The 15,388-nt window shown below is 46.4% G+C and overlaps 1 protein-coding gene across 2 annotated transcripts in view; it reads left to right on the plus strand.

The window, feature by feature from the left end:
- Positions 1-15,388, plus strand: part of MICU2 (mitochondrial calcium uptake 2) — a 233,543-nt gene that overhangs the window by 172,293 nt on the left and 45,862 nt on the right. For both annotated transcript variants that reach the window (XM_045017582.1, XM_045017589.1), the window contains exons 3-4: positions 8,150-8,181; positions 8,282-8,357. In XM_045017582.1, the coding sequence (XP_044873517.1) occupies positions 8,150-8,181; positions 8,282-8,357 (108 nt within the window). The remainder of the gene's footprint in view (positions 1-8,149; positions 8,182-8,281; positions 8,358-15,388) is intronic.

Consider the following 15,388-nt stretch of genomic DNA (forward strand, 5'->3'; position numbering starts at 1 on the left):
ACAAAGAAGGAGCGCAATATCCATCTAAAGGTGATCCTAATGGAGTCGGCACTCACTCCGGCACCGGAGCAGCGGTCCGACTCTGCACCGAGCACTGTGGCCTCCATGCGCAGTGCTCCGCCGGCACTACCTGAAAGGGAGTTCCAAAGAGAATGGAGCTCGGCTGTTCTCAGTGGTGGCAGATGACAGAACAAGGAGTAATGGTCTCAAGTTGTAGTGGGGGAGGTTTAGGTTGGATATTAGGAAAAACTTGGAGGGTTAGACCAAAAGAAATCTGATGAGGTTCAACAAGGACAAGGGCAGAACTTTGGACAGAAGAATCCCATCCACTGCTACAGGCTGGGGACTGACTGGCTAAGCAGTAGTTCTGCAGAAAAGGACCTGGGGATTACAGTGGACGAGAAGCTGGATGTGAGTCAACAGTGTGCCCTTGTTGCCAAGAAGGCTAATGGCATATTGGGCTGCGTTAGTAGGAGTTTTGCCAGCAGATCGAGAGAAGTGATTTGACATGAGTGAGGCCAAATCTGGAGTACTGCCTCCAGTTTTGGGCCCCCCACTACAGAAAGGATATGGACAAATTGGAGAGAGTCCAGCGGAGGGCAATGAAAATGATTAGGGGGCTGGAGCACATGACCTACAAGGAGGAGAGGAACTGGGCTTATTTAGTCTGTAGAAGAGAAGAGTGATGGGGGATTTGATAGCAGCTTTCAACTACTTGATGGGGGTTTCCAAAGAGGATGGAGCTAGGCTGTTCTCAGTGGTGGCAGATGACAGAACAAGAAGCAATGGTCTCAAGTTGCAGTGGGGGAGGTCTAGGTTGGATATTAGGAAACACTATTTCACTAGGAGGGTGGTGAAGCACTGGAATGGGTTACCTAAGGAGGTGGTGGAATCTCCATCCTTTAGATGTTTTTAAGGTCAGGCTTGACAAAGCCCTGGCTGGGATGATTTAGTTTGGGATTGGTCCTGCTTTGAGCAGGGGATTGGACTAGATGACCTTCTGAGGTCCCTTCCAACCCTTATATTCTATGATTGATTCATCCACAAGCGGGCACCGGTACCCTCCATGGCTCTGCTCAAGAAGCCAAAAAAGACTGTGAGGGGAAGATCTCCTAGCTCCCACAAGGAAAAGGAGAGGGCTGGGGGCAGGGGCGGCTCCAGGCCCCAGCACGCCAAGCGCGTGCTTGGGGCGGCAAGCCGTGGGGGGGCGCTCTGCCGGCGCCGCGAGGGAGGCAGGCAGGCTGGCTTTTGCGGCTTGCCTGCGGAGGGTCCGCTGGTCCCGCGGCTTTGGAGGACCTCCCGCAGGCGTGCCTGCGGAGGGTCCGCTGGTCCCGCGGCTTCGGAGTGCCTGCGGGAGGTCCACCAAAGCCGCAGGACCAGCGGACCCTCCGCAGGCAAGCCGCCCAAGGCAGCCTGCCTGCCGTGCTTGGGGTGGCAAAATGTCTAGAGCTGCCCCTGGCTGGAGGTAAGCCAAGACCCATGCTGGGGGCAGCTCAACACTCCCCGTTTGGGAAGTCGGACCCCAACTCAAGTCGAGCAGTGCAGCCCATACCATCCTTCACCTGCAACTCCAGATAGCAGTGCAGGCCCTGGCCAGCTTCAGGTACCATCGACACCTGAAGCCCTTCAGGCAGCTCAGGAAATCCTGACACTCCCGGTGCCACCCACACAGGCTCCAGCGGTACCCCGGTCTCAGGAAAAACCCATATTGGGAACTATGTGTGTGTCCCCGCCTCAGCGGCACCATTCCCTATCGAGAGGGACATCCCACCATTGCTTGCCCACCTGAAGCCATTATGCCTCAGGACTAGAGAGGCAGGCTCAGCGGAGCCCTATTCGGTCCCCACACAGAGGGCACTGATCGAGGGACTCAAGGCCTACCTCGCCGGTAGATTGGCGCAGACAGACAGGACAGGAAATGCCACCAGTTTTGTTCTCGACAAGGTCTGGGCAAGGACTCCCTCTCCAATGCCTTCCTCCTGTCATGGTCATGGAGCCTAATATATGCATTCCCTCTGATTCCACTCATCAGCAGAGACTGGCAAAGATCAAGCGAGACAGGGTGCAGGTGATCATAATCACCCTGGCGTGGCCTTGTCAGCACTGGTTCGGCATGCTCATCAACCTTGCAGCAGCCCCTCCCTGGCCTCTGCCCAACTGACCGGGCCTGCTATCACAGGACCATGGTCAGCTCACCCCAACCTCACATTCTTCCACCTCACGGCATGGATGCTGGGTGGCTGAACCCAGAAGAATGGACCTGTTTGGAGGAGGTCCAACAGGTTCTCCTGGGAAGTAGGAAGCCCTCAACTAGACTGACTTACCTGGCCAAGTGAACGAGGTTTTCCTGCTAGGTGTCTGAGCATAGCTTCTCTCCCTCGCGTTCTCCCATACAGGCTGTTTTAGACTACCTGCTTCATTTGAGGAACCAGGGCCTGGCTCACTCTTCCATTAGAGTACATCTCGTGCCTATCTCCACTTTTCACCTGCCGATCCAAGGCCAGATGGTGTTTTCCCATGACATGATGGTCAGATTCTTGAGAGGACTCAAGAGACTCTTCCCGCAGGTACAGACTTCTGTCTCGCAGTGGGATCTTAACTTGGTCCTCTGTAGGCTCACAGGTCCACCCTTTGAGCCACTGGGTTCCTGCTCCCTTCACCTGTCATGGAAGGTCATGTTCCTGGTGGTAGTGACATCGGAGAGATGAAAATCTGAAATTAAAGCCTTGACCTCAGAACCACTGTACACGGTCTTCTACAAGGACAAAATTCAGATGAGGCCCCACCCGGCCTTCCTGCCAAAGGTGGTATCTACCTTCCATATGAGCCAGGACCTCTTCCTCCTGATGTTCTGTCCCAAACTGCATGAGACCACCGAAGAGAGGTGTCTTCATGCACTGGATGTCCAAAGGGCCTTGGCTTTTTACTTAGAACATACCAAGACTTTCCATAAGTCAGCTCAGCTCTTCATCGTTACAGTGGATGGGATGAAGGATCTTCTGGTGTCCTCACAGAGGATTTCCAATTGGATCACCTCATACATAAGGAACTGTTATGACTTGGCGGGTATCCCGCCACTGCTGATTGTCAGAGCCCACTTGACTAGAGCTCAGGCATCTTCAGCAGCCTTTCTGGCGCACATCCCTATCCAGGACTTCTGTAGAGTCGCAACGTGGTCCTCTGTTCACACGTTCACAGATCATTATGCTATCACTCAGCAGGCCAGACGCTGTATTGCAATCTACACGTCCATGAACTTGTACCCACCTCCAGGGGTACTGCTCTGGAGTCACCTAATATGGAATGGACATGAGCAAGCACTCGAAGAAGAAAAGACAGTAACCTTTTCCGTAACTGGTGTTCTTCGAGATGTGTTGCTCATGTCCATTCCACAACCCGCCCTTCTTCCCCACTGTCAGAGTTTCCGGCAAGAAGGAACTGAGGGTGGGAGGAGCCGGCAGCACCCCTCATACCACGCCATTTGGGCACCACTCCAGAGGGCGCCTGAGCCAGTCCCCTGCTGATACTGCTGAGTGAAAAACTTGCAATACCAGTGCATGTGGCAAGCACACACACCTAATATGGAATGGACATGAGCAACACATCTTGAAGAACACCAGTTACGAAAAAGGTAACTGCCTTTTGTGACCCTTAGCTCTGCTCTCGACTACCACCCCCAAGTGTCCCATGGCCCTCATTCTTGACTCCAACTCAGCTGCGGCCTAACCTCCAGGCCTGGCGAACCCCCTGGCTCCAACCATTAGCCCAACTGCCCATCTCCTGGTTATATCCTTGATAGTACCGGGAAGTGAAGCTTCCAAGGGAAAATGGCAGATAGTGGTGTTGGTGATTCAGAAGGTGGTACTCTTCCTTCTGTGTCAGTAGCTATGCCCCTGCCCTCTTCTTACACATGCACGTGTGCGCGCACACACACACACACACACCCTAGTGGCTTTGCTCATTTTCCTACTCCAGTCTGCAGTGCTCTGTGCCTCTCCTTCTTGAGCCTCTTGGTTTCTGTACATTTCTTTTGGAAGTTAGCAAGAGCTTGCTGCTTGTATTCCTCTGAGTGGGTGGCTGCCTTCTGACATGTGGTACTCCTGTGGCTAGCTGTTCCCTGGGCCACCATGGGAGTGGGGAGAATGTGTGGGTGGATGCAAGTGCCATTAACCAGACACATGAGCAGATGACTGGCTTTAAAACAGATGTTGGTGGTTTCCCAAGAGCTTCTTGCAGTGAAAGTGGTGGTGTGGTTGCTTTCCCTATTTCTCCAGATCTTCTGTTCTGCCCACCAGCTGCCCAACTGCTTCAGCTGCTTCCCACTGTCTACTCCTGCAGATCAATCAGAGAAGTGAATGGGAAGACTTACATCCTGCCTCATTCTATCCTGCAGGGCTCCTTGGTTCATGGTCCCCAAGCACCACTGCAGCTGCTGCACTGATATTTAATACCATGTTAGAGGGCCCTGTGCTGTTGGAGATGCTTTCTGAGGAAATTAATAACCAAGTGGTTTGGACCTCAGCTTTATAGGATCCAAAGGCATATTTACAAGAGCTAGGGGTTTTAAACCAGTGTCTTGGACACATTCTAATTTAGTAAGTTCCACCTATCCCCTGCTGGATACAATAATCTTCCTCACTTTCTGCCCTAAAAATGTACTGAAATATTGCAGTGCTGTGTTAACACCTGTCACATCCTGCCCAAAAGATGGCTGCATATCAGTGCTGGATATAAATGGAATTCATGTAATAATATACTAATATCATTATTTTAGCCATGTTAAATATCTTTCAGCTCAAATACTTAATTTTTGGCATCCTTCAAGATACAAGGGTCTGGGGGTGTATGTATATAATACAACCTCCCTCAGAACACTATCCTTGCCATCATGCATGTCACCTCCCCATACACCAACATCTCTCCCAATGACTGCATCGCTGCCTGCCTCAAATACAGTATATACAAGACAATGGACAACTCTCAGATATCCACCCCAAACAGATCACCAAACTTCTATTTCTTCCTCACCCATAACAATTTTACATTCAACAACAAACACTTTGTCCAAACAGCCAGGGGTACTAGGATGGCTCCTCAGTATGTCAAGCTCTTCGGGGCCACTTTAAGGAAGACTTTCTGGACAGATGCACCACAAAACCAATGATATACCTGAGGTACATTGATGATATTTTCATATTCTGGACAGATCTAAACTCCCACATAGATTTCCATCTCAACTTCAACAGCCACCACCCATCCATTAAACTCTCTCTAGAGCACTCCCACAGTAGCATCAACTTCCTGGATATCATCTTCAGCAATGGAACCCTGCAGACAACTATATACAAGAAGCCCACAGATCACCACACCTATCTTCACAGATCCAGTAATCACCCCAAACACACCAAGAATTCTGTTATCTTCAGCCAAGCACTCAGATACCACATAATGTACTCTGAGGAGAAAGTCCAGGATATATACCTTAATACACTCAAAAACACCCTTGACTAAACCGGGACACACCACCAGAGAAGTAGATTGCATCATGGAACAGGCCATCCAAATAGCTGAGAGAACCTGCTTCAATACAGAAATAAAAGCCCCTTTGATAACACCCCCTAATTGTTACCTACCACCACACACTGCAGCCCTTATGATGTATCAAATAAATACAACCCATACTCGAAGGGGACCACATCTGAAAGAAATCTGTCCTGAACCACCTCTTCTGGCCTTCAAATACTACTACACCAGTCTCTCCAACTTCATCATCAGAAGAAAGCTCCCCACAGAAGGGGACACAAACCGAAAGCCATACCAGACCCTGCCAGAACAACACATGTAAAGCCTGTAGACCAGGGGTAGTCAATAGGCAGACCGCCAGACGCTTTTGAACGGACCCCAAAATCTTTATTTACTTACTGTTGTTTTTTATTATTTTCTCTGGAGTCTGGACCTTGACTTTACCTTCACCAAGAAATTTGGACTTTGGCAAAAAATAGACTACCTCTGCTGTAGAAATACCTCCACTACTATAATGATCAACACCTCCCCGCACAACACAACGTTCAAGATCCATGGGTCCTACGCATGCCTATCACAACCTATGGTGTACCTCATCCAGTGCACTAAATGCCCGAATAACGACTGTATGTGTGAAACCTGACAATCACTATGTTCTCAAATGAACTCTCAGAGAAAACTGATGAAAGACAAAAACACCGATGGGCAAACACTTTTCACAAAATGATCACTCCATATGTGATCTCTCAGTTCTCATTCTCAAGAGAATCTGTGCAACTTCAAAAGATGAGCCTGGGAGCTTAAATTCATAATTTTGCTAGACACTAAAAATTCTGGACTGAATAAAGATACTGGATTTATGGCTTATAACAACAATCTGTAACCCACTAACCACTACCCCCAAACTGTCTTTTTTCCTCTCTTCCTTTCTTTCCCCCCTATGACTGGAAGAGTGTTAACAGGCTACTTCACCTTGACTGGTCACTTGAAATATGTATTATGCTAAACAATCTGTTCCACCCTTGTATTTAGCTGTGATGCTTAGAGTAAGTTTCCTAGACCTGAAGAAGAGCTCTGTGTAAGCTCAAAAGCTTCTCTCTCTTACCAACAGAAGTTGGTCCAATAAAAGATATTCTCTCACCAGCCTTCTATTTCTGTGTATTTCTGATATTCATATGTATAAATAAATAAGGTGGGATGAATAGCAACACCTATAGCTGAGGGCCCCCAACTCTTTCTATAAAAAATACCAGAATTTCAGTAGTTTATAACTTTAAAATGTTCTATAGCAGGTATCTGCTGAATTTTTTAGGAAAGTTTTTCAGCAAAAATGGTTCTGCTGTTTCAGATAACAAGGATGGGGAAATGCATTATTTTGTCCACATTTTTTAGAAAAAATTCATATGACCATTTCATTGAGACATTTTAGCGTCTCAGTGATTTGAAGCAGGCACTTGAAATTTGCCTGTGGGGTTGTACTGTTACCTTTTGCTATCCCTGTGAAAATCCACCCATATTTGGCCAAGTTATAAGCCTCTGACAATTGTAGTTAGCACATGCTCAGTAGTTTATTAGAGGCCACTAGCATTATTGGTCGAAGATTCTGTCTGCACTAGTGTGCTCCATCCTCATATAGCAGCTATTGCCAACTGAACTTCACATACACAGTCCCCACAGAGCAACTGAACATACTCCATCCTGGGACTCAAGGAACTGAGTGGGTCTTTACCTAGAATTGTTCCTCCTCCTTGCCTGAAGTCACTGTGGCACCAAGAGCAGGGAGACCCTCTCCTGTGTTCTCAATGCACCCAGGCAGCATGGAGGAGAAGAAAGCAACCTGACTTGTATTGAAAAGAATTAGAAGTAAGGGGGTGGGAAAGGTAAACTAGAAGCAATAGGAGCCCAAAAGGGACAGGAGTTACAGAGGGGATAGAAACATTGCAGGAACAGGCTGGGGTGAACACACTTCCCTCCAGAAGTTAGAACTGAACCCAGGATTCCTACATCTGCATTTCTGTTTCACAGCTGTCAAGCCTATCACTGCTTTCCACTGGCTAAATATGTGTGTCATCCCCCCCCCCCCCCCTCCGTAGTGGCTGGTTCACACAGAGGAGAGCAGCCTAAAACTGCTACCAGTTACTGAGGTCAAGATGTAGGAATGGGGGCCCTGCGGATGACCCATGGGCATCAGTATGGTTCCATGTAATGAAATTTGTTTTCACAGTTTGCTTTTTTAAAAAACTTAAAAGAACTTTAATTCTGGCATTTCCTAACTTTTGAGTGCTTGACTCTGTTTCAACATATATTATGTGCATATATGTGTCTGAATAGTTTCAGGATCTATAGCACAGTGTACACAAAAGCACACTGCTGAGCTAGTAATAAATACCTGAAGCAGTTTGTGGTTTCATCTGGGTTGCAAGAATATTTGAAGAGGTTATTCATACTATTTTTGAACATTGTCCTTACCTGATCATTGCGGGAATTAGAAACAAACTGCCGGCTACAAAATATTCTGTTTCATATTACTTACCATTTTCTCATAAAAAGCTGAAGAAATGCTACAGATCAAAGTTTCAAGTCAGAGATTGTTACTGAATGATGATTTTTTTTATTATTATTACAGGTACAGCATTGGCCAAGAAACTGACAAAAAAGGTAAGCACAATGTTCTGTTCTCAAAAGGAACTCTCATTCCTTCTGTTACTAAAACTGTATTTCACAACTGATAAATTTTTTTTAATTTGTGTATTTAAAGGAGGTAGAGGCTGTGCTGGTAAATGTTACGAAGGCTAAGCCAGGACCAACCTTTTTTAGAGACCTCGGTGATAAAGGTAACATACTTTGGTACTGAAAGTACATCTTATATTTTTGGACCTAATTATTTACGTGAATATATTTTAAAGAAGGTTCTACAAGCCCAACTTGATTTCCAGCTAGCAAGAAGTTAACTCCTTGCTGAGATCTCACTCAGCTTTTCAAGACAAGGAGGCAGGGCTGGGAACTGAAGACCCATTCAGTTATTCCTAGGACACCAGGAAATTCTGTAAAAACACCTAGCCGACACTGCCTATGGAGGAGGCAGAGCTCAGCAGCCAGTTACTAGAAGGGTAGGTTGTAGCCCAAAGTAGCCTTTTGTTTGTTTAACCCCAACAGGTTGTTAGATAGATTTTGTGTAATTTATATGCACTTAAAAATTATAGAAAAGAAACCTTGGATAAAAATCATACTTGACAATGTACCTCCCTGTTCTGGGGCATCCCTGGTTTCCAAGGGTGGTTGAATCCCTTATTCTTTCCTATTCAGACAGGACCTCAGTGATACTCACTCTTTCCCCTGACCCCCTTAGGACCAGCAGGCCCTGGATTCTTGTGTAGCCCCTCCACTTAAGGGCTGGAAGTATAAACTAGTAACAGTTACTCCAGCCTCTAGGATATTACATTTTTATAACCGGGAAACCAGGACCAGCAAATAAAGATTAACAACATTTTCTTTTAATTTTTCCCTGTCCTTTTTAGGAGTAAAGGGAAGGGAACGAAGAAATAGAGAATTCCAAATAAGGGAGTAATTTAACCAATCCATCAGCAATAAACACCCACAAACTAAGTTGCTCTGAGAGAGCGACCCAAAGTCTCTGCACAGGCCCTATCTGGATGGTAGAGTTGGAGCTTGATATGAAGGGCTGGTGTCTCTTGCTGGGAAGCAAACAACGCTCCCTTTCGGTTGAAGTGAGTCCTTGGCATCCACAAGCCCTCACTGTCCCTTGGCTCCCAGTGCAGAGGAGGCCAAGCCAGCACTGCTAGTAGTCATTCCTCTGTGGCACAGTACCTCAGGAGTTACATCCTCCCCAGCTGCTGTAACCCAACTACCGGCATCCAGTGCTCTCTCACTGGTCACATTGTCCCTGGCTCCTTTGCCAATTCTGGGCCATGCAGATATAGATGGTGCACAGATGTCATACATTTTTTATGGGATGATATGCCCATATTTCTCTATACTCTCAAATTGCTTCAGTAAAACTCACCACAGAAGTTTTAGCTGAAGTGCAGACATTGGTGTGGAATTATAGAATCATAAAAATGTAGGGCTGGAAGGTACCGCTAGAGGTCTTCTAGTCCAGCTTCTTGCAATGAGGCAGGACCAAGTAAACTAGATCATCCCTGACAGATATTTCTCCAACCTGTTCTTAAAAAACCCTCCAATGATGGAGATTCCACAACCTCCCCTGAAAGCATATTCCAGAGCTTAACTATCCTTATAGTTTAAAAAAAAATAAATTCTTGTATCTAACCTGAATCTCCCTTGCTACAGATTGCTTCTTTTCCTACCTTCAGTGGACTTTGAGAATAGTTGATCATCATCTTCTTTATATCATCTGTCCCCACTCAGTCTTTTTTTCTCAAGACTAAACATGTCCAGAATTTGTAACTGAGTTTCTAAATCTTTCATTATTTTTGTTGCTCTCCTTTGGATTCTCCATTTGACCACATCATTCTTAAACCAGACAGTACTCCAGCTGAGGCCTCACCAGTGCTGAGTAGAATGGGACAATTTACCTCCCATGTCTTATATATGATACTCCTGTTAATACCCCCCAGAATATTAGCCTTTTTTGCCACCAGATCGCATTGTTAGCCCGTTTTCAGTCTGTGATTCACTATAACCCCGAGATCTTTTTCAACAGCACTACCATGTAATCAGTTATTCCCAGTTATTTTCTAGTTGTGCATTTGATGTTTCATTGCTAAATATAGTACAGTTGAACCCTGTTATGTCGCCGGCCTAGGGGTTTGCCAAAAATAGTTCAGATAACCGATGATCGAGATAAACCCCTATCCACCCCCCCACCCCTGAACTCCCCTGCCCTCTCTCCAACACCCCCTCCCTGCCCCCTTACCGCGGTGCCTGCACGTGGCTGGATCTGGCGAAGCGGGACGGGGACCCGGAGCCGGGCAGCCAAAGAAGCGGGACCCGGTAAGCGGGCCGGGCGGCAGGCGAAGCGGGACCGGGTAAGCGGACCGGGCGGCAGGCGAAGCGGGGACCGGGTAAGCGGGGCGGGCGGGCGGCAGGCGAAGCGGGGACCGGGTAAGCGGGGCCGGGCGGGCAGGGACGGGCAGGGACCGGGTATGTGGGGACGGGCGGCGGGGACGGGCAGGGACCGGGTATGCGGGGACGGGCGGGCGGGCGGGGACGGGCAGGGACCGGGTATGCGGGGCCGGGCGGGCGGGGATGGGCAGGGACCGGGTATGCAGGGCCGGGCGGGCGGCGAAGCGGAGCCGGGCGGACGGGCGGGCGGCGAAGCGGGGACCGGTGAAGCGGAGCCGGGCGGGCGGCAGGCGAAGCGGGGACCAGGTATGCGGGGCCGGGCGGGCGGGCGGGGACGGGCAGGGACCGGGTATGCCGGGGCGGGCGGGCGGCGAAGCGGAGCCGGGCGGACGGGCGGGCGGCGGCGAAGCGGAGCCGGGTGGGCGGGCGGCAGGCGAAGCGGGGACCAGGTATGCGGGGCCGGGCAGGGACCGGGTATGCGGGGACGGGCGGCTGGGGACACGGTGGGTCGGGGACGCGGAGAGCCGGGCGGCTGGGGACGCGGGGAGCGGGCGGCTGGGGAACCGCGCGGCTGGAGAGCCGGGGAGCGGGCGGCTGGGGACACGGTGGGTCAGGGACGCGGGGAGCCGGGCTCGAGATATTAGGGTTCGGGGAATCGACATAAGGGATGAGAAACCCATAAGACAAAGAGGGAGTTTGGCGGTTCCACTTGTAAAACGTCGACTTAATAGGGTTGGCAAGTTAACCGAGGTCGAGATAAATGGGTTCGACTGTATTTTCACTTGTCTTTATTGAATTTTATCTTGTTGAATTCAGACCAATTCTCCAGGTTGTCAGGGTTATTTGAATTCTAATCCTGTCCGCCAAAGTGTTTGCAACGCCTCCCAGCTTGGTGTCATCCACAGATTTTATAAACATACTTTCCACTCCTTTGTCCAAGTCATTAATGCAAATATTGAATCGTATAAGACCCAGGACATGAACTATTGATAACTACTCTTTGAGTATCATCTTTCAACCAGTTATGCACACACTTTAAAGTAATTTAATCCAGACCACTTTTCCCTAATTTGCTTATGTTATATGACACTGTCTCAAAAGCCTTACTAAGCTAGATCTGATCCATGCATCCATCTGATTTACCCTGGGCCATTCTAGATATGGCTCTGAGGATCTCCACTCTTTCATTCCAGGATCTTCTCTCCCCACTCTCACTCCCTTGAGGGCTTTATTGGTGGTAGCTGGGAGTTGCTCTGGAATGGGTTTACTGCTGGTCTGGCTAACAGCACATTGGGAAAGTATTTCTACAGCTTTAGATCCTATCAGGGCCACTGAACAGGGGTTCCCAAACTTTCTGACAGCATGACCCCATTTTAATGAAATCTTTCTTGACAGGACCTGAGACAGCATGGCAAATGCCATTTTAAAGAGCAAAATATCATCCTCCGCACAGTGTGTGTGACCTTGCATGTATCCTACTTGTGAGCTCACACCGCAGGGAGGATGTCCTCTGCCCAGTGTGACCTTGTACGTATGGTGCATGCGAGGTCATGCTGTGCAGAGAATGCCAGTTTGTAATGCAAAATGGTATCCTCTATGTGTTGTAACCTCGTGTGCATTGTACGTATGAGGTCATGTTGCAGAGCAAAATGGTGTCCTGCACACAGAAGGGATCGCCGCGACCCCATCTGCTGATAGTGTGACCCCATTTTCAGTCATGACCCACAGTTTGGGAACCACTGCCATAGAAGCATGCTCAGTGTTTGGTCCACCAAACCTCCTTACTGACATAACTCTTTGAATTCAGTTTCAGTTTCAGATTTATAAAGCTATAAATATTTTTTTTAAATAAAAATGCAAAATACTACTTTGACAAGTGCCTGGAACTAATAATCTACAACTGTTTTTGAAGGCACAATTTGGGTTGCTTATTTCTACCATCAAATGGTTATTTAAATATTCAGTAAAACTGTCATTGGTTCAGATTGCAGAATAGAAAGCTAGGAAATTCTGCCTTCTAGTGGACAGCTTTAAAATTAACTTCACGTTCTTAGGGATATATTTCTGTTTATATTTTACTAAGAATATTTTATTTATTAGCAACACTTATTATTTTATAATCTTAGCAGTTTGACTGTGGAGGGTTTTTTTTTAAATACCAGGAAAATACAACATGCTTGCTAATCCAAAATAAAGGAATCTGGTTGCAATTGGCTGAGGCATAAGCATTAAGTAAAATTTGCAGCATTTATCTGTTAATTCTAATGGGGTCTACATATATGCCAATAGTATTTACAAATTGTTTTTAAAAAACCTTGTCTACTGCACCTATTAAATGTAAACTTGAAAATGAATAAATGTCAATGATCTCTTCAGAATAAAAAGTTTCACAAAGAAGAACTCAGTTCAGTTTGTGAATCAGGTAAAGTGGTCAAATCTGTATAAAAGTAATAAAAGTGAAGTAATAATATTGTGAGATGAATTCTCATGGAAATGATTCCATGGTAAAAATCTGCTTCAAGTCAGCCAGGTATATGTTGACTTCAGTATAATCAGTCATAGACAGAATATCAAACATATCATGGCTTTGTTTAAAGTCACTGAGGTTGGTGTGGAAAAACAATCAGAAATATTTTACACCTTTTTGCTATTTTTTAATCTTTTTTTACCTATTTTACTATGCTGACTGCTCACAGAGTCACATGGCAAAAGCAGAACTCCTAATCTTCTCTCCCCTGTAATTCCTCCCTCCTTCATTCTCAGTCACTAGTGAACAACAACACCATCCTCCCTGTCACTTAGGTCCATAACTTGGGTATCATCTTTGTCTCAGCCCTCTCTATAGATCCTCACATCATTCAGGCTGAGGCTGAGCCTAACCAATTCTTTCTGCATAACCTCTAAGATCTGACCCTTTTATCCACCCATACAGCTAAAACTCTAGTCCAGGCTCTCCTCATCTGGCATCTTGATTACTACAACATCCTTTTCCCTCACCTTGACAAATGCAAGTTTGCCCTGCCTGTATCTATTCAAAATGCTGCTGCAAAGATCATTTTCCTAGCTCAGTGCTTTGACCATGTCATCTCTTCCTTTGTTTCTCTTTACTGGCTCCTCCTCTTCCTCCATTGCAATCAAACATAAGCTATTTTTCTTCACTTTCAAGGCTCTTCGTGGCTTATCCCCACCCTGCCTTTCAGCTGTCATTTAGCATGAGATGTCAACTCCCACCTTTCTTCAGCCTGAGATGCAAGCCTCCATCACCCACTTGCACCAGCAGGATCTACACTGGGGCTGCCCCATACTCACCCCTAAGAGCCACTGTAGCTATAGGCAAACTAGGCAACTGCTGCTTCGGATCTGCAGATTTCTCAGAGAAGTGGTGCGGCAGACTAGTCTACCAGGATGTAAATTGCAGAGTACTACAACTGCTCCGTGTTGACCCTGCTGGTGCAAATTAAAAGCACCTAGTTTGCATTGATGTACAGGACTATAGTGCATACTGATAAATACTTTTTAGTTCACACCAGCAAGATCTACATGGGGCAGTTAAAGCAGTACAGATTGGAGTGTTCTGCAATTCACATCGCCTAGACTGGTCTGTGGCACTGCTTCTTCCAGAAATCTGCTGCGTCTAAGCAGCTGCTGCCCTACATGAATGCCTGTAACTATCACACCCTCTGGGGTGGGGCAAGACAGCAAAATAAGGAACCTGGAATTAGGATCCTGCATAGATATCATCTTTGGGGAAAGAAACACTAAATGGAGGGAGAAAAATGGGTACTTTTATTGGAGCTGTGAGAAAAAGAACTGATTTCAGTATCTGCTGGTAGCATTGTCATAAGCCCTGTTACTCAGTATAGTATAGGAATATGAGCTACATTTCAAAGAACTAGGTATGAGCTTAAATCTCTTCAACATAGTATTTAACAGAATGGAAGATGTCATGGGCAATTACAAATTGACTGGGTAATTAAATTAAATAGATTGGGGAGGCAAAGGTCTGTCTAAACATGAAGAAAATATAATGATAAATTAAAACCAAATAGGAGAGTTCCCCCATTCTCTCAGCCTTTCATGAGTAATTTAAATTGATTAACATAAAATAAGGTTCAGCCATGGGGCTTTTGATCTTTTTAGTTGGTTGTTTTAATAGTTGTGGTTTTTAAAATTCCATAGTAATTTGGATCTGTATATTTGGTACTTAGTACTTTGGTCTGTATATTTATGACAACACTTGTTTGCATTTGGTGCCCAACCATATGATTGGTGAATGCAAAGCAATTGCTGTTTGTGCTCAAATTGCAAGTTTTTCCATGGGCAAAATTGGGGGTTCAGATATCAAGATTTGGGTTTGAGTCCTCATTGTATCACTCCCCTTTATAGCAGCATAACTCCATCCGTTTAGTTTCTGTAGAGTTACACCAACTTGAAACTGCAGTAATGCAGTGGTGACTCAAACCCTTGGCTTTTGAAAATTCAGCAAATTAAGGGTAAACTCGCATGCCACAGAGGTCCATGAGCAATTGCTAATTAACTAATTTTCCCTATTAGCTCTCTGCATTAAGCAGACAAAAAATGTCTCATTGTGCACCTTTGTTCATAATCCTGCTCTAGGATAGAAGTCGGTAATCCTATACCATAAAAAAAATCACCTGATACAATTCCAAATCTCCATATTCTAAACTCAACACCTGAGTAAAATTTGAGACCAGTGTAAAATACTCTTTTGGAATCTTAAATGCTTAATTGAAGTTTGAAGAGAATACTAATGTTGTTAGGTCACCAGTGGGTTTTTTGATTAACTACATGTGTGCTT

The sequence above is a fragment of the Mauremys mutica genome, chromosome 1, assembly GCF_020497125.1.
Source record: "Mauremys mutica isolate MM-2020 ecotype Southern chromosome 1, ASM2049712v1, whole genome shotgun sequence".
Taxonomy (NCBI): domain Eukaryota; kingdom Metazoa; phylum Chordata; order Testudines; family Geoemydidae; genus Mauremys; species Mauremys mutica.